This window comes from Periplaneta americana, chromosome 15 (genome assembly GCF_040183065.1).
Source record: "Periplaneta americana isolate PAMFEO1 chromosome 15, P.americana_PAMFEO1_priV1, whole genome shotgun sequence".
NCBI classification, from domain to species: Eukaryota; Metazoa; Arthropoda; class Insecta; order Blattodea; family Blattidae; genus Periplaneta; species Periplaneta americana.
The window spans coordinates 142,417,096-142,438,140 of record NC_091131.1 but is presented as its reverse complement, the minus strand read 5'-3'; the positions used below and the strand labels follow the sequence as shown (position 1 = coordinate 142,438,140).

Below are 21,045 nucleotides of genomic sequence, written 5' to 3'. Positions count from 1 at the left end.
AGAAGGTTCGTAGCTGGGTACGCCAATATCGCTAAGCCTCTAACCCAGCTGACCGAGGAGAAACGACAATTCCTATGGACGGACGAGGTGGAGTCATCCTTCCAGTCACTGAAAGAGGCGCTCTGCACTGCTCCTGTACTGGGATACCCCATCCCTGGAAGGAAGTTCACACTTGACACGGACGCTAGCAACGTAGGCATCGGCGGAGTACTCTCTCAGGAACAGGACGGGCAAGAGAGGGTGATTGCCTACTTCAGCTGAACATTATCCAAGGCTGAGACAAACTACTGCGTGACACGTAGAGAACTTCTTGCCATTGTGGAAGCCCTCAAGCATTTCCACAAATATTTGTATGGCCAGGAATTCCATCTGAGGACAGACCATTCTACACTCACCTGGCTATTGGGCTTCAAGAATCTGGAGGGGTTCTGGGTTCAACGACTGCAGGAGTACAACTTCACCTCTGAACACCGACAAGGGAAGAAACATTCCAACGCTGATGCCCTATCACGACGTCCGTGCCCGGATGGCTGCAAACACTGCCTGAAAGTAGAAGAGCGGGATGGCGCCCACGCAGTCCGAGCAATTGCCGCCCAGCCGAGCCCAGGATCCAGAGCATCCAAGTTATTTCGGAGCTTGTCTAATATTTTTTGTTCATCAAATACTAAGGCTTGATTAAATGTAACACCTAAATATTTAATTTTTTGATCTGAAGTAATACTGTCAATGCTGCCAAATGTCAAATGGATGACGTCGCTAGTAAGTTATCCATTTTCAATAACAATTGCCTTAGATTTCATTGGATTTATTTTCAAACCTATTTCTTGCAAATTGTTGATAACCATAGTCATTAAAAATTAGCGACAGCACTATCTTTACCAATAATGACAAGATCATCAGTGAATCTTAATATCGTTACAGAATCTGTATCGGGAGTTAATCGATAACCAGAAGTATCTGCTACATCTCTTTCAATTAGGTCATTTAAGGCTCATATTAAACAAGAACTGGTAACATCTATAGTAATCGAAAATCAAGCATATGAAAGATATTTATATGGTTCCGGACTTTTGATCCACTCTGTATTATTATTTTGCACATTATGGTGTTCATTGTTTTCATTTGGTGACAAAAGACATTTGCAAAGCTTCTGCTATTATAAGAAATACAATACAACAGAAACATGAGTTAGGTGTGTTATTGAATCATTCAATAAAAGCAAGAGGAAAATTTATCCTTGGTCTTACAAGATGGTTATAGAAGGATGACAAAATGCAAGAAATTCAACGTAAGTATGAAATTATACTGGAAATTCTGTAAGAAATTTCTAAAACTGAAAAACAACTAGCAGGTTATTGTGGTTTGTTAGCACTACTCGAATCTTACAAAATCATTCTGGGTCTATAACTAGGCTAAAAAGTAATCAAACACTGCAGCTTCTGAACAAGCCATGCTAAGGGTTTCAACAAAGTACATCAGGTTTGAGGAAAGCTGTTGGCGTTACTTCAAAATAAATTCAGGATCACATAATGAAGAAAGTTTCAATAAAATTTTGCAAGAGACAAATAAGGAAGCTGTTCAATATAATTTAAATCCTGTTTCACTGGGAATGACGAATAAAGTTTTATGGAGGTACATAGATACAACTGCACTGGTTACTGATAATTTCAATGCTATAACAGGAAAGAATAATATGCTACTGTATATGTAGCCTCTGAAAGACAAAAGAGTCAAGATTTGATCAGAGAGATCTACGTTGTTTTCAGTAAATGAAAAATACGTACGTTTCAGGTGCAGTAAGAAAAAAGCAAGCTGTAGGGTACTATGAATTTATGCAGAAATGGATGTAGTAGCATCCTCTGCTATGGAAGTGAAAATGATTGTACAACGTCCATAAAGTGGATCTCCAAACAGGACCAAGAAATTGAACAATGTCGAATTGAAATATTTTGGTTACAGTGTTCTGGGACAGCAAGGAAATTTTGACAATAGAATCCAAGGCACCAGGGACCACTATAACATCTGTTTATTATGAAGTGCTGAAAAACTTCGGACATTAATCCAAATGGTCTGAGATGCTCAACAAGGGAACCGTTCTTGTCCACAACAATGCACAATCCCATACTACGACTTGCACAAAGGCTTTACTCATACAATTAAATTTGGAGATTTTCGACCACTCCCACTACTGGCTGCACATCCTGACGATGCCATTCTTTAATGCCACAGTATAAGTTCCTCAATTTTGATGGCGATTATGTGGAGAAGTATTGTCTGTATGTAGGTAACTTTACATGTAGTAACTTCTTTCCCCTATTTTTGTTGTTTTTTTACCAGCCGACCATACATTGATTTCTGAATAACTTTGTACATTAACTTAGAATATTATATTATGAAAAAAGGAATATGATTACTTAATAATAATAATAATAATAATAATAATAATAATAATAATAATAATAATAATAATAATAATAATAATAATAATAATAATAATAATAATAATAATAATAATAAAAAAGAATACTGAAACTTACTCCTGGCAAGTTTGGTCCTCTCAAGACAAGCTGCAGTTTAGGTTGAGGCATGAGGTCAACTTCCTGATTATTACTTCCATCATCTGCTCCTGGAGGTGGAACTTCGAGATCAGTTGTCTGGTTAACATTTGTGCGGCCCGGACGAGGATCAAATGCAGGAATCAATGCTGAGAACTGTCTTTTCAGCACATATTCGTCATCCCAGCTACGCCTTTTCCCATTGCGAACTTCATAGCCTTCCTCCTCCTGTCATGATTCCAAACACACTATCATGAACTCTGCTACAATGAACATTACTACTATTACAACCAAACACTTGAAATATTTTATGAAATAACAAACATGTTCCAAGGCTATCTATAACACTTTCCATTATTACCTACTTTAAAATAAAAATAAACGAAGCGTACATTAGAGGAAAGAGACTTGTATACACAATTTTAATTCGAGTAATGTGTTAGAAAATCCAGATGCAAAACATAAATGTGTAAGTATTACAGGACTCAGGCTATTTATTTACTTGAATATCTTTTTAGGTGTCATAATACGATTGCAACTTGATAGAAAGCTGTTTGAATTTGCGTGATTTTGACTTGTGTAACAACATGAAAATTATGATTTGGATGGACATTTGATACCACAACACATTACAGAATGTTTTAAGTTGAATGTCGTCGTTACTTGGAATTCACTACTGAAACAAATATTCTGAAGAAAGTGCCTGTTTAGCTTAAAACAAAAGAATATCCAGCAATTTATTGCATCAGCATTAAGTGCAGTCAATTCCTAATTCATGATCAGACTGCATTCTTTGTAGGTTATTTGTATGTTTCTTCTTTACATTTCATTACACTGAATATATTGTGATGCTACAAAAAATTACTCAGCATCCAGAGTAGGGCCATTCCATGAAAATACCTACTATTATATAATTTCTACTAATTGACTTTGTAATAAAAAAGATTATATTACAAGAATTGAAAACAAAATTATGATGAGGCCTACTTTTATTTTTATTGGTTTTATATGTAGTTGAAATTGATAGTCGGTATATAATGGTTTTGTATTAGGGAAAGTCAAATTGGCACACCTATCCAACTTCCTGTACAAATTACAAGTACAATGGAATTTCAGTGCAGTAATTCTGCATTTCCATATGGTGGAGAATCGGTAGAATGGAGAAAAGTTCTCTCTGGCACCGGGACTCAAACGCAGGTTTCCAGCCTTATGTGCTGGCGTTTTATCCACTAAGCTACACCGGATTCAAGTTCCGATGCCGGATTGAATCCCTCTCATTTTAAGTTCTACCTACTGTGTTCCCTTTTGTTGGCTTATCCTCATGTACCGTGTCACAGTATGTGTGACAGTAGACACAATGTCCAACCACAAGTACAGAGGTGCACTCATTTTGAGTGACTAAGTGGCTGAAGTCCGACGAAACATGGCGCCATCTTGAATCACAGAGTGATTACTTATGCTTTATCATATTACTATGCTGTACCGAAGTACATATGGAGTTTAGTGCAGTAATTCTGCATTTCCATATTGTGGAGAATCAATAGAAAGGAGAAAAATTCTCTGTACAAAGTCAAAATTGTCTACTTTATATACACGTGCTATTGTTCATAGTTTGAACTCATCACTCAAGCAATAAAAAATTGTTGAGGTAAGTTTCTTTGCTATTATAGCACTTAATAAGTTAATATGTATTGGTGTCACACCCACAACGAAATAAGTGATTAAGTTAAGTTTATTACTAAACTAAAATTAATAATATATTATTATAATGTACCGAAGTACATATGATATTTTCATGCAGAAATTCTGCGTCATCATATGACGATGGATGAGTGGAACAGAGAAAAATTCTTTCCGGCACCAGGATTTGAACCCGGGTTTCCAGCTCTATGCGCTGACATTCTATCCACTAAGCCACACCGGATTCCCATCCCAATGTCGGATTGAATCCTCTCAGTTTAAGTTCCACCTCTTGGGTTTCTTCTAGTGGCCTACCCTCATGCACTGCGTCATAGATGTATGACAGTGGCACAATGTCCATACATGTGCAGAGGTGCACTCGTTATAAGTGACTAAATGGCCGGGATCCGACGGAGTAAGCACTGTCTTAAATCACTAAGTGATTATTATTTGCATATCATATATTATTACAATGTGCCGAATTACATATGATATTTCCGTATAGAAATTTTGTGCCATCATATGATGATGGATGAGTGGAATAGAGAAAAATTCTCTCTGGCACCGGGATTTGAACCCAGGTTTTCAGTTCTACATGCTGACGCTCTATCCACTAAGCCACACCAGATTCCCATCTCTATGTTGGATTGAATCCTCTCAGTTTAAGTTCTACCTCTTGGGTTCCCATCTCTGCACATGTATGGACATTGTGCCACTGTCATACATCTATGACGCAGTGCATGAGGGTAGGCCACTAGAGGGAACCCAAGAGGTGGAACTTAAACTGAGAGGATTTATTCCGACATCGGGATGGGAATCCGGTGTGGCTTAGTGGATAGAGTGTCAGCACGTAGAGCTGAAAACCCAGGTTCAAATCCCGGTGCCAGAGAGAATTTTTCTCTGTTCCACTCATCCATCATCATGTGATGACGCAGAATTTCTGCACGGAAATATCATATGTACTTCGGTACAATATAATAATATATAATATGCGAATAATAATCACTTAATAATCACTTAGTGATTTAAGACGGCGCTTACTCTGTCAGATCCTGGCCATTTAGTCACTCATAATGAGTGCACCTCTGCATAGGTATGGACATTGTGTCACTGCCATACATCTATGACGCAATGCATGAGGGTAGGCCACTAGAGGGAACCCAAGAGGTGGAACTTAAACTGAGAGGATTCAATCCGACATCAGGGTGGGAATCCGGTGTGGCTTAGTGGATAGAGCACCAGCACATAGAGCTGAAAACCCAGGTTTAAATCCTGGTGCTGGAGAGAATTTTTCTCTGTTCTACTCATCCATCATATGATGACGCAGAATTTCTGCACGGAAATATCATATGTACTTCGGTACATTATATATGACATGTGAACAATAATCACTTAGTGATTTAAGACGGCGCTTACTTCGTCGGAGCCCGGCCATTTAGTCACTCATAACGATAGTCACTCATAACTCAGAAAGACTGTCAGCAGAATCAAGAAATTAATGCCCAAAAGTCCATCAAAGCAGCAAGTTGTTCTCGTGAAATTAACATCAGAAATTCCACCTAAGAAGACTGAAGGCAGCAAATGTAGGTCTCAAAGAACAAGAGTGAAATACCGCTATTACGAATTTTTCAGAATAATAAAATTAATTTTTAGTCCCAGCCATTTTACTATTAATTTACATGTTAAAAATGTTCAGTTTAAAGAATGCATAAGTAACGAACTATTCAGTTTAATGCAATAATAATTCATTCTGCTACAAAGAAATGTATTTTAACGAAATTAGGCCTAAAAAGCAGTTAAAAATTACTTATAATAAATTCGAAAGAAAATAAAATAAACGAGTTATCGCTAGGCATCAGGCACCCTTGGTTTCAGTGAGTTTTATGAATGTACTTCCGTAGAAGTAAATGTTGTGGTATGAATTTATATTTAAATGAAATGGTTTAATAAAATCGAAGAAGTAGACAGAGGAGAGAAGAAAAGCGAAGTTGCAAGAAAATATGGCATAAGTGCATCGAACTTTCAACGTTTCTCAAAGACAGAGTAAAAATTGAGCGAAGTATTGAATCTGACGCCATTGGACTTCAAAGAAAGAAGAAGTCAAACTGTTAAAATGATATGTATTACTGTATCAAAATCCTCTGATTGAGGTTCTGGCTGATACATCTATTATCAGGCAGTACATTTCACTTGACGATATGTGTTAGAGAAAGAACAATTGTTTGTATGCATCTGAAGTCTGACTAGTGGAATATGTAGCTAGTCGGCAATGTATGCAATGGTGGAGGAAATGAACTGGCCACTAGGGTGGTCCTTAATTTTAAACTTTCGAATTTTCTTTGGGACACCTCATAAAGTTATTACATATAGTACAAATAAAAATCATGTGAAATTTGAAGTCGATCCAATGAAGGTAAGTGGTGGCGGGTCTTTTCTGAAGATTGGCAGCGAAACACTTTTCCCAAATACATAGTTTTATTAGAGGTGGAATTTATGACTTAGGGTTGTTTTGGTGTGTGATTGGAGGGTGGCAATTATATTATCTGGATTCTAAAAAAACATTAGATAGAGAATTCTTGTTTACCCAACCAGAAAAAAGCGAGTGAGATTAGATGGAGAGAACGCATGTCACATAGCTTCAAGTGGGAAACTCGTATATGCCACATGCCAATTGTGGCAAATATGTATTTGGTATTGCATAGTTACACTGTTGTACTGCTAAGATGGTGATGGAGATTGATATAATTTGGCATTTATGATTGAAAAATAATAGAAAATGAAAACAATAAAGTCTGATTCGTTGTTCCTCTTAGGAGACAATGAGAGACAAATAGTGGGTGCAAAATTGTCTTTTAATGGCCAGGTTTTAAAAGTATTGTTCTACAATATACATAAAGTAAAACTGAACTTACATTCTAGTGCACATATGGTTATGAAAGAAGTGGAAGTGTTTTGGGAGAAAGCACGAATTCATACGTATTATATCAGCTGCTTTTAAATAAATAGTTTGTTATTATTATTATTATTAAATCCAAGTGCTATTTTGTAGATGAGTACTATTCCTGTGCTCAGAAACAATGTCGAAAAACTCGGAGGTATTGTATAAACTTTATACTATAAAGAGTGGAAAGTGCTACAAAAGAGTTCTAAATGCAGATCTCAACTTCAATAACAATGAGAGCAGATATTTCTGGAAAAACTAGACGATTTATTCTATATTACACATGCTGATGCCCTTCAAATGATCACCATTGAAGAAAATAGTAAATTTCTTTTAAACCAAAGAAGAAAGGTTGACCAGGCTCAATGATAGGAACAGATTACATATTGATGGAAAAAGAGATAAAACGTGGCCTTCGTCAGCAACAGAAATAACCCAGGCGATCAATGTAGCTCAGTAAAATGTCAGTGCAAGGTAACTTTTACTGCAAATTCTTAAAAATTAAAATATTGTTAATTCATTAATTCAGTTTCAGCTATAATCCACAATATTTATTAATAATAGTGGCAATAATTACATTCATAGTGCAACTAACACAATTAAATAATAAAAGCTGTTACGGTACACTATGCTTACTGTTGAATATAAAGAATATTACCAGAATTAAGTTTATATCACATTAACGTGAACTTACACCTAACTGTTTTACAAACTCTTTAAAATAACTGAATAAATAGTGAATATTTCCGACATACATCGGTTTTTATTTACAGAGGGAACAGAACATAATGAATCCCTTCATCATTCACAGTAAATGATTCGATTCAAGTTGGAGAACCTAGTCCAAGGAACAGTAAAGTCTCTCAACCTAGCAACTTTAGTCTAACAGATGATTTCATTGCTTCACAAGGAACTAAATGAGCTAAAATACAAGTAATCACGCCAAAACACTTGATAAGTGCGAAGTGAGCGATCATGATGCTGTGAGAATACCGTCTGCAAAAAAGAAGCCTTAGGTCATGACTTGAGTGACGTTATTATAAACTGCAGTTCTATATCATGATGTTGTAAACGTTTGCTAAGTGAAAAAAGTACAAAGCTCTTAAAAAATTCAATGAACTTGGTTTAGATTCAATCATTGTTCACTGGGATGGAAAAACGCTTCTGGCTGCTATCAGTAAGGACCATATAGATAGGATTTCAATGATCATAACTTCTGATAGGGATACCTGTAATTCCTTTGGGTAGTGGACAACATCAAACTGATGCAGTTTATCAATTACCAGAAGAGTGGAATTCACTGAAAAAGTGAGAGCGCTCTATTTTGATACAATGGCAGCCAACAAAGGTCATTTTGTGTGTTAGGTACTTGAACAGAAATTAGGGAGAGATATTCTCTAGTTACTATGCAGGCATCATATCTCTGAAACTATTTTGAAGAACCAGTTATTCCAATTTTTAAGAAATTCCAAGAAAGTTGATCCAAAATAAATAGGCCTACGTTTTAATTGAAACTAAAATACTGATGCTATGAAATGATGAGAAAGTCTAGAGGGAAATGTCAAAAAGTTATCAGTTGAACCAAAGTTCTAAGATCGATATTTAGGAAAAGGCATTGAAAACTTTATTTCTCAAGATTCAAGAAGAATTTTTGAATGGTTTTCAATAAATTCTAACTTCTTGGAAACACATCCATCAGAATGGGAATGTAACGAGTTTTTCCAGGAAGGGCTACATATCGCAAAATATTTTAAAGAACTGTAAATGATGAAGCAGAACAGGAAGTGAAACTGATGACACTACTACAATATGCTGACAACAAAAGAAGAAGAAAAACATTTTATTCTGCAAAATGTGTTCGAATATTGGCATCAATATTCAGATGTGAAGAAATCAACTTCATTTAAAGACTTTTAAGAACAATAAATGCATTAATGGTGAAGAATAACACAAAAAAGTTATAAAAATATTTCATTTCTGGTTGAATAGAAACTTAAGAAAATGTTTAAAACTTGAATTCAAATACGCCACGTCTACTTATTACCTGATACCTCCCATTTTTCCAGGGAATTATTTTCTCATTAAGTGTAACAATTCTAGGAGGGTGTATTTAAATTTTTTCGAAAAATAAAAATCCACCTGTATGGCTAAGGACCACCCTACCCCATTATTTCCTGGGCTAGTTGTCTCAAAGTGATGCCTTATTGGTATCACTTGTGAGGTTCAGATCTGTCTTCGGACAGTTGACTAATCAACAACAACTGTATCAATCTCAAAGGTAATATTTCGAGTGATCAAGTCAGAATCCAATCTCGTAGCTCATAATATCATACTTACTTACTTACTTACTTACAAATGGCTTTTAAGGAACCCGAAGGTTCATTGCCGCCCTCACATAAGCCCGCCAGCGGTCCCTATCCTGTGCAAGATTAATCCAGTCTCTATCATCATACCCCACCTCCCTCAGATCCATTTTAATATTATCCTCCCATCTACGTCTCGGCCTCCCTAAAGGTCTTTTTCCCTCCGGTCTCCCAACTAACACTCTATATGCATTTCTGGATTCGCCCATACGTGCTACATGCCCTGCCCATCTCAAACGTCTGGATTTAATGTTCCTAATTATGTCAGGTGAAGAATACAATGCGTGCAGTTCTGTGTTGTGTAACTTTCTCCATTCTCCTGTAACTTCATCCCGCTTAGCCCCAAATATTTTCCTTAGCACCTTATTCTCAAACACCCTGAACCTATGTTCCTCTCTCAGAGTGAGAGTCCAAGTTTCACAACCATACAGAAGAACCGGTAATATAACTGTTTTATAAATTCTAACTTTCAGATTTTTCGACAGCAGACTGGATGATAAGAGCTTCTCAACCGAATAATAACACGCATTTCCCATATTTATTCTGCGTTTAATTTCCTCCCGAGTGTCATTTATATTTGTTACTGTTGCTCCAAGATATTTGAATTTTTCCACCTCTTCGAAGGATAAATCTCCAATTTTTATATTTCCATTTCGTACAATATTCTGGTCACGAGACATAATCATATACTTTGTCTTTTCGGGATTTACTTCCAAACCGATCGCTCTACTTGCTTCAAGTAAAATTTCCGTGTTTTCCCTAATCGTTTGTGTATTTTCTCCTAACATATTCACGTCATCCGCATAGACAAGAAGCTGATGTAACCCGTTCAATTCCAAACCCTGCCTGTTATCCTGAACTTTCCTAATGGATATTCTAGAGCGAAGTTAAAAAGTAAAGGTGATAGTGCATCTCCTTGCTTTAGCCCGCAGTGAATTGCCGCTAGAGCACGCATCAGCTATTGAGTGTTGCCAATAAAAGTGTCGAGTTGCGCGACTGTATATGTTAAGAGTGTGATAATTTCGAGAAATCCATTCGACAAGATGGCTGTAAATGTAACAACACCTAAGGTTGCTATTACACTGTCAAAGTTCTTTGACAAAGATCTTTTATAAAATATATATTATAAAATACATGACAGTGTAATGGGTTTTCTTTTATAAAAGTTTCTTTGATAAAAGATTTCTATACTTTGAAACAAATATGGTGGAATACAAATATAACTGGACTGTTGCTACCACAAAAATTCTGATATCAGAATGTGAAGAAAATTAAATGTTGTAAATAAATAATTTGTATACCGGTAATATAATATTATAATAATAATATTTTATAATAATTTGTATAACTTTTCAAGTCCTCGCATTGTAGCTCTTTCAATAAGTGTTTCTTTTTCAGTAAAATGTTTATGTAATAATTGAACTAATTGTAGCTAAACAAGCATAATACTGTTCTTCATTCATGGTGTTATAAACTTAACGCTTAAATATTAGTATCAACAAATCATAAACTTAATGCCTAAATATTAGTCAACAAACCCTTGGAACATGTGTTAATTCTTGTGGAACAAGTGTTAGGTAAGCTTTTGTTCCTAATTTTAGGTTATCTTTGATAAATATTTTATGAAAGATTTTATGTAGTGTAATGTACCCCAAATCCTATCATTTATCAAAGATCTTTTGATAAAATATTTTATCATATTCTTTGTCAAAGAACTTTGATAGTATAATAGCAGCCTAACCTATATAACCCTGTTCAACGTACTTTTTGCTTTGTTGTTTAGTCAACTATCCAAAGACAGGTCTGAACCTCACAAGTGATATCAAGAAGGCACCACTTATAAGGCAACTAGGTCAGGAGATAATGGGGATAATGCCCAGTTCCTTTCCCCTTCCATTGCATACATCACTGACTAGTAACATACACTATTACACTAATCAGACTTCAGATGCATACAAATAATTGTTCTCCCTCCAACACATATCGTCAAGTGAAATGTACTGCTTGATAATAGATCTTTTTGCTTTGTAGAACTTAATTTCTGGTCCTAACATGGCCATGATGAATGAAAAATATTGTAAAATACGCAAGAATAATAATTATTCAGTTGTCGAATATGCATAATTATCATTATGGCACCGATTCTTATTGAAGTTGCAATGTAATATGGATATACAGTATAACCTAACCCAGGTAACAGGTTATTCCATAATATGGAACACAATTTGTAGGCAGATTTCACTATAACGAAAATGATTACAGTATCCTCTCGAGTTCATTATACTGCATTTCACTGTATTAGAAAAGAACAAATTGAACTCATGTACAACTTTTATTACAGGGATGACATTAATTACCAGACTCCAAAGAAAAGAGATACAAAGTCTGTCAAAGATCCAAAAATAGGCAAGTAACATATTCTCCAGAATATACGTGGTTGTTACTGCAAGGAAAGTTTTTCAGTTGTTTACAGAAGAAAATGCTAAGGGCAGTGAAAGAGTTGGGGTAAGCAAGTTCTACGAATTACGACTTCATGTGCTTCTATCCTCAAGTTTACTTTACAATGTTTGTGTCTGCCACTATCATGTAAATTTTGACTTTAGAAAGTTGAAGCTGTAAAAAAGTAAGTACCATATTTTTTTGAACACCTGGAACTTTGGAAATCTTATCTTGCTGAGGAAAAATGTATGACTAGACTATGTTATTTTTGTAAAACTAAGATTTTTGATCATATCATTCAATCTGAGACAAATATTGAAAAGAATGTTACTTAGAGGCAGTGGAATAAAGAAACCTACATAGCCGGTCGAAACCTAGAGAAGTGGAAACTTCACTCAAAGATGTATCAATGAGCTGAGTGACCAATTTTTAAGGTTCAAGGTTCGTTAACAAGATCCAACAATTGTTGACTAAATTTTATTACTTTTTATTTTACTTTCCTATTTAAAACTAAAATAACATTTCCCATTTCAAGAAAATCAGTTAAGTAGGATCTGTTCATGTTAATTTTTTATCAGTGTTGTACAAGGAAGTAGGCCTACAAAGTCCATGGCAGGCTATGATTTGCAATTGTGTGATCTACTTATTAAAGGTTTTAACTAAAAAATAAGTTTCAAAACCTATTTCTGACTTTATTTGTACAATACTTAGGTACCGTTGTAAAATAAAGCATTTTCTTCTACACATTACACACTTAATTCAACATCTTGTTGCACTCGCCACACTTGTAACAAACAAAAAAATTCATATCTAAAAGAAACATAATCCAAAAATAATTTAAGACTATGGAATAGATATCTCATTAACTGTACATTCTTGGAAAAATAGTGATATTTACTATTCTTAACACAATTCACAGAGTTATTCATTAGAATGTTTAAGGTCACAAATCTATGCCCAAAAAATGTCACACTCGTAACCAACGTTTAAAGTTAAATACTTAATTTGTTATAATGAATTTTCTAAATCTGTTTGTTGGAGGTGTTTGCTCTTCTTAACAAGAAGACATTCCAATAATTGGTGTGTTAAATAAACTTGTATATTAGATTAAACTTAATTTGAAAACAAAAAAATTGAGTGAAAATGTCACACCCGTAACCATGGAATGGTCCAATACTGAAAATGTGGTGTAGGACCTGCTGTCTGGTTGTCTACCTGTTAATTTCTCCTAAACTACTAGTCGAATTTTGTTCACATTCAACATCTATAAGTTAATTTACTTAGTCATGATGCAGTAAAATACAGTATGTAACTTGTAGTAAAAAATGAACAACTGAAATCTAAAACACATAATGGCAATTTACTTCAAGAAATATCCCACAACTTTCTCCGTAGATTTTTTTCATAGATTAAAGAGGCAAATGAAACTGCAAAGTTTGTATTAAGCAAAAAATTATTTTCCACAAGAAATTATATATTATAGAGAAAGGACGCTTTTAGATTCTGTTATGCTTTTCCATTAAGATTTATCAGCATTTTGGAATGGAATTCTCATTCCTTGACAGAAATAATTTAAAAGCTAGGGAAACCATCAACTAGAAAGGCACTCTTTGTAACAAAGCCATTCTGTCACTTTTATCTATCAGCTTGTATTCCAGAGAGACTGTCCTATTTTCAGTTAATTACTGGACAAATAACCTAGTTGGAATTTTATTTATGAATGGATAATATCATTTCACATTTTCATCAGTTTTAATTAGGTAACTATTTTCGTAAATACAACAGTATTTTTTTTTATCAAGATAAACGTTATGCTTTCATTTTTGTTATGTCCTGCAAATGAGAGTTCCAGAAAATAAATTTCAAACAGAAATATTATTGGAAATTGTTGCACGTCAAATAAAATGAATAGTGAGAAAGATGTGTGTCGTCTTGGAAGCTGATTTTTTAGTAATTACACCATAGGCTTGAACTAGAGCTTAACATTTCCAACATTTTGGAACTGCATACAGGTTCCAGCTTCAAGGCAAATTTGTATGATCTAAAGCAAACACAAGCATGTACTGGTTCGCAAATCAGAAATGGTTCGAGACCTTCCCTCAAACTTCGAGAGACGGGACTGTGATCCACAGTGCTGGTCTCTTCTTATCACTTGCTCTGTACTGTGTAAATCAAAACAATCTATGATAGACTTCGAGTTGGAAAGTCGTCATGGCACTTTCAAAGCCTATGGAACAAACATTTAAACGTAAATTTCACGATTAATAAGAAAACAGTTCTTCTGTGTTCCCTAAAGAGAAAATATTCGTTGTCTTTTATTTTAAGCTCAAAAATGCTAATGGTTGTACACAAAGTCAATTTACAAAGGCATTACGTGACCAATCACGAAGAACACAGGAATATTACAGGTATTCCTGTTATAATTATTTATTATTACTATTGTTCTTGTTGTTATTATTAATGTAAGTATAGTTATTCAGCATTTAATAATAATTAATGTTTCTAGTGTATGTAATAAAGTTAAATTGCAAACGAATTCTGAATTATTTTAATGCTATATTTTAGGTCTTGAATGCGGAAAAGAAGTTAATGGATTTAAAAAGTCAGCTGGAAGAAACAACATGTAATGTGGGGGGGGGGGGGGATAACATAGTCCTTGCAACATACATTTTAACTTGAGAGATTACTCGGGCTTTAACCTCTCAGTGAGGGGAATTCAAAATTCATTATGACTTGTTTGATGAAAGGGTGAAAAAAATATGTCCTGAATATTACAAGATCTTAAAAGAATTAAACAGTCCAGGCATACTACTGCCAGACGTATAGAAGAAATCTCTGTGGGCTTGGACGAAAGTAGTGATATAACTGACACTGCACAATTAGTCATTTTCATTTGTAGCATAAATGCTAATTTATCACTGCTCGAGTTTTTACTCGATTTAACTACTCTGAAATGGACCACCACAGTTGAAGATATTTTGAAATCTGTTTGCCATTGTTTTGAATCTAAGCAACTTCATTGACAAAAGATGGTGTCAGTTGCAACTGATGACACACTGGCAATTATTGGAGAGAAGAAAGAATTTGTTGGAAGAGTGAGGTCTTATTTAAAAGAATTAGATTAGGGATGTATAAGAAAATAGTGCATGAATGACCTTTGATTCCTTCGCGTGCTATCTGGCTGCAGTACTTATGCTGTACAAATATGAGTGATCAAAAGACAACGGTGAACAAAATGAACATTATCAATTCGAGATTCAATAGACATTTGTTTACACATCTTTAATAAATGCAAAAAAAATTATTTCACAACAGAAGATGTTATATATGTACGATTTTGAATAACTACGAGGATTGTTTGATAAGTTCATAGTCTGACATAGAAATTAAACTAGAATTATTCTGAAACAATCTTTGTATCTCAACATAATCCCCCGATTCACATACTTGGTACACCGGTGCTGCAATGCTGGTGTACCCGCCTTGTACACAGCCTTCTGCTGCTGTGATAATCTCTTCATTTGAAGAAAATTTCTTCCCAGCCAAATAAATTTCGAGCTTTGGGAAAAGAAAGGAGTCTGAGGATGCGAGATATGGTATTTAGGAGGGGGTGCAGCAACATTCAAACTGTATTTCGTATAGTTTAGCAACTGTGAAAGCAGATGTATGAGCAGATGCACTATCGTGATAAAACAACACTTTCTTCTTGGCCATACCTGGACTCTTCTCGCGAATTTTCCCTTTCAGTTGCTGCAGGTGATTTGGATAAATTTTTCCGGTTATTGTTCTCTCCTTTGCTAGACTGTTGATCATGAATACCTCCTTAGAATCCCAGAACACGAACGCCATGACTTTCCCAGCTAAATGAACAGCTTTTGCTTCCTCTGGAGGCAGAGAATCACTGTGCTTCCATTGTTTCGACTGCTGTTTTGTCTCTAATATGCAGTAGTGGATCCAGGTTTCATTAGTGGTCACAAACCCCTAAAAAATCGGGCATATTTTTCTCCAATCGGACCAGACAATGTCTCGAAATTTGACATCGGCCATTCTTTTGTTCTGGAGTTAACAAACGCAGAACCCACCTTGTGGATATCTTGGACATATCCAAGACATTGACTAAGATGTGCAGTGTTCAGTTGAGATTGCATAACATCGCTAATTTCCCCCACTTTTAGTCGACAGTCATTCAACACCATACCATGGATTTTTTTCTATGATTTCTTCACTGTTACTGAGTATCCACTGTGGGGATCATCTGCCACACACACACACTGTCAACCATATTTAAATAGTGCTGCTCATTTTTTCACAGTCAAAAAAGCTGGAGCAGATTCCCCCATGTAGCATCCATGTCTGCTTTAATTTATGTTGGACTGATTCCCTTTTAACAGAATACTTAATGACAGCACTAAGGTCGATATTTTCCTTTTTTTATCAATCTGTTCGGTGTACTAACTTCAAAATTAAACTAAACAAATGTAGTAAACAGAAAATTATGATTTTTCGTGCTGCAACTAATGTAAAATAACTACACAATGGCAGATTATTGACACGTTTTCAATGCCATCTATGTGTTAGGCCATGAATTTTTCAAATGCACCTTCTAACAAAAAAGTTGCTTGTATATTACAATACAGAATGAATAAGTTAAAAATAACTGCGTCCATGTATACAACTTTCGAAACTACTGAAGTATTGCAATACTGTCATTATAGCTTAATAGCAATACCATTATGTGAAAATAAAACCTTTTAAGATGAATTTCCACCGAATCTCTTCTTCAATTTCCACCTCACACTAGCCTTATATTACATCTCGCAAAAAGTTATTTAAAGAAGCAAATCTAAGCATAGGACACTTATCGTGATTGAATGGCTTGGCCCTTAATCTTGGCTTCGTCAGATTCATGAAAACCTACTGTTACATATGTGCTGCTGACAATCGTAATAGAATATTCAATGCAAATTTACGAATCATTAGACACACTTCATAGCTTAAGGAACTGTAAAAGCTAAATAAGTCCTTGCCATATGTATATTTCAGCAGTGCAGTATGTGAAAGATCATAGCTGAAAGATCATTAATTTTAGCTGCAACTCTGGAGGCAAATTTCCTGAATTTACAGAATGGGGACGACAGAAGAGCTCTAATTTGTGTTGATTTCATATAGCATCTCTAAATACTTCATTTCTTAATAATGCAATGTTTTCCACATATTAAGGACAGAATGTCTCCTTGTTCTATACATTGCTGCTTTACTTAACCTATGCTTGGACAATCTTTGCACCGCAATCTCCCTTCAGGTGAATTCTAGTAGGGAAAGAGTGGTATCCTGCATGCAGAGCAATCTGCTCGTTGTACACTCTAGCCCACATGGACTTAAATATGTACTGCTGCATTAGGCTATTCTGACCAGGTGCTTAATGTTCACTGCATTACCTATCAAGAAGCATTGGCAGCTAAGGTAGCAAATGTAATGAATGTAGTGGTAAATAGAATTAAAATCCCTTAAGTACCAAGCGAGACTTCTGAAAGCTTTTGGAGGATATGGGATGAGATTACGAAGATCTGGTCAGTGTTGCCAGGTGATATGAATGAAATTATGGTAACATGCTACTGAAATTATCATTTTCTACCAAAAATTGTCGTATGACTTCACTTTAAGAAAGTATTAAAGCTAAAATAACTCAGTGGTAGAAAAAAACTTTATGGTGCTGTTTTCTAATGCCAGGCGTTTGACAATAAAGTCATTTGAACTCTTGCACTCCAATATTTTCAATGATATTGTCATGGTCAGCCACTGAAACACAGATTTTGAGGTGTTCCAAATCCATTTCTTGATTTGAATTGCACAATGGGCAATTAGGGGATTGATATATTCCAATTCTATGCAGGTACTTGACCAAACAGTCATGGCCTGATGCCAATCTAAATGTAGCTACAGACGATTTGTGTGGCAAATTGGGAATTAACTGTGGATTATGATGCAGAGAGTTCCATTTTTTCCCTTGAGATTGTGTTATCAAATTTTAGAAAGGAGGGAAAACTGGTGATCAACAAGATCTCCCAACTAGGTCTAGTAGACCCATCGACCAACAGCAGGTGTGGTCCTCCGGACATTCTAGGGGTTGTATGTGGATGAAGTAGCCACCAAAACGATAAAATGTGGTGTTCACTTAAATCGGCTACAACTTGCCATTTAACCACTCCAATATAAGATGAGTACCATTAAGATAAAATTATCTGGAGGTAAAATAATCCCCCAATCATATCTCCGGGTGGGGACTACTTTAATGGTACAGAATCAACTAAACATCTTACAATGGAATGCTGGTGGCATAACATCAACTAAGAAGAAAAAAAACTTTATAACATACACTAAAAATTCAAAGTAATAATTTAAGATAATGGAGTATTGATATATTTATAATAGTTACTGGTTAATGCTCAAATGTGCCGTGTCTGATGACTTGATTCAATGTATTAATATACGGGAAGATAAGAGTCACTAATACACTGGTTTTACAGTACTACATCTTCAGCATCATCCTGTACAACTGATGACAAGAGATAAAGATTTTTGTCTGTCATATTGTAACTCAACATTTTCCGAGTTGTAAGAAATTTTGCACTTCCACCACCACCTAGCCAAGCACACTATTTTAACTTCGGGAAGGAAATTCCATCAAACTCAGTAATTGAGAGATCTAAAAACTATAAAAAAATAAAATTTGCAGTCACTGTCATTGTCGCCAACATCACACAAATTTTAAAGTATCTCACAAGGATGGAGGCAGGAATTAGTAGATTGTAGGCTTACTAGAGATAAAATTTATATATTGGAAAATGTGAGGGGATAAATGGGACAAGAGAAATAAATTAAAATGTGACGAATGGCGAGTTAGATAAATGTAATGAAGAGTAATGGTTGTATTGTATAGAAGAACTGTGAGGGAAACCACTTCATGAAAGCAGTTTGATAATAATAAACATATGAATTCCCGGAATTTTGAGTCCTATGTTGTCTTTCAGTATCGTTCAAATGAGAAGAGATCTCTATGTTGTTGAATGAAATGTTGGTTTGAAAATTAAAAGTGAGATCGTAAGGCTACAAGGCCTAATAATTGAAGGGATGCAGAAGAAAAAGAAGAACATAGCTTATTTTCTTTGGTGTTGACGAAGTAGCTTTTATATCAGCTTTTGCTAATCTTATACTAATTAGATCTGTGATAGTTCCGAACATATATAGAATTACTGCAAATTAGTTAGTAGTTTGGAAATAAGTAACAAGAAACACTCTCAAAACCAGTACATTAGGTTATATCAACCAGATAAGTCTTTTGTAGCAAAACAAGGATCTTTGGCGATCATGTCATTAGCACGCACTTTATGCCAATATGATCTCCAAATCTCACTCCAACTGACTTTTGATTGTTTGGTTACCTTTAAAAAACTAATTTTTGTGGCACACTCAATGATCCTACAGCAAATGAAAGATGCTATCTAGCAAGAAATTGGGAATATTCCAAGACACTATCTGTAAAATGCTGTGCATGGTGTTGCAGAAAGAATGGTGATTGTTTAACAAGAGAACAGTGGACATATTCCCAATATTTTGTAAAACCAAACCCCATATTTTATCCAACACAGCGATGTTTTTGTTTCCTACCTCAAATATTATAACAGTTACAATGCTTGAAAGTTTGAAATTACTTTTGAATGAGTTTGTATGGCTCTACCCCCAGAGAAAATAATCATCTGTGAATATCAATTCAGTAAAGTTTTCTTGCCTTCTGTGGAGAGAGTCCCCACCTCCCCCCCCCCTTTTGTGTGCGCATGGTGTAGGAGTATTGTATGTGACCCCATTTGAAATTCACACTTACAGAAAACTAATTCTAAGTTCACATAAACATACAGTACACAATGTATTTTATTTTCATTAGAGTGAAGGTTTCACACTTGTTTTTACTTGTGTGTTTGATGACAAAACTAAGTAACTATAGTAATATTTATGTTATGTTGTAGTCTTCTTCCTTGTCTTGTCCCTCATTTGTCACTCTGCAGACCACTTACCAATATACCACGAATAAGCAAGCTGTAATGGGGATGAAGAATATATCTCAACAACTGCATTGTATCAGGCTTTTACTGTAATTAACGTCTCTTTGGAAATCATTTCTTAATAAGAACTGTACTTCTTTTGTTAGTGTATTCCACGTAAAAAAATAAAAAAATAAAAAAAAAAAAAAGACCGAATAAAATAGTTTAATTTGGACTCAGTTCCTATTGCACGTTTCAGATTTTAAACACTCAGTGTTTATATTAAGAATTGAGGGGTACAAGGGATAAATGATCGAAGTGACAATTCTCTTAACGGTGATGTCATTTTCTAATTCAGTATATTACTGCAAAATTTATTCCTGTTTTTACTGAAAAAGAAGGAAAGGATGACTGTATAAGTGGTGGTAACTCTCTTTCATCAGTTTTTATAACAAAAGCAAAAATTTTACAGTGATATACTGAATTAGATGATGACATCGCCCATATCAAAACTCTGATTTTGATCGTTTTCCCCTGGATCCTTCAATTATTATATTTTATATGCAACATTCCAGGCTACATCGACTTACAGATACTGAATATGAACAAAATCTGTCCAGTATTTTAAGACATGACAGAAAGACAAATGGTACGTCCAAACCACTTTTTCAATATGCAGGATACCTAAAATGTGGGTTTCTGTCAAAACCTCGAAATTAGCTTTTTTTTTTTTTTTCATAGCATGAAACAACTCTAAATCTTCGTATAATAAGAAAATAAAAATCCTGAATATGTTGTTGTTTTCTAATGCCAGGCGTTTGACAATGAAGTCATTTGACCTCTTGCACTCCAATATTTTTCAAAGATATTATCATGACCAGCTACTGAAGCACAGATTTTGAGGTGTTCCGAATCCATTTCTTGGTTTGAGTTGCACAATGGGCAGTTAGGGGACTGATATATTCCAATTCTATGCAGGTGTTTGGCCAAACAATCATGGCCTGTTGCCAATCTAAATGCAGCTACAG

The 21,045-nt window shown here is 35.1% G+C and overlaps 1 protein-coding gene across 19 annotated transcripts in view; it reads right to left on the bottom strand.

The window, feature by feature from the left end:
* The window catches only part of Ufd4 (ubiquitin fusion-degradation 4-like), a 465,356-nt gene that overhangs the window by 61,880 nt on the left and 382,431 nt on the right, over window positions 1-21,045 (bottom strand). For all 19 annotated transcript variants that reach the window (XM_069848281.1, XM_069848285.1, XM_069848292.1 and 16 more), the window contains one exon: window positions 2,538-2,783. In XM_069848281.1, coding sequence (XP_069704382.1) covers window positions 2,538-2,783 — 246 coding nt within the window. The remainder of the gene's footprint in view (window positions 1-2,537; window positions 2,784-21,045) is intronic.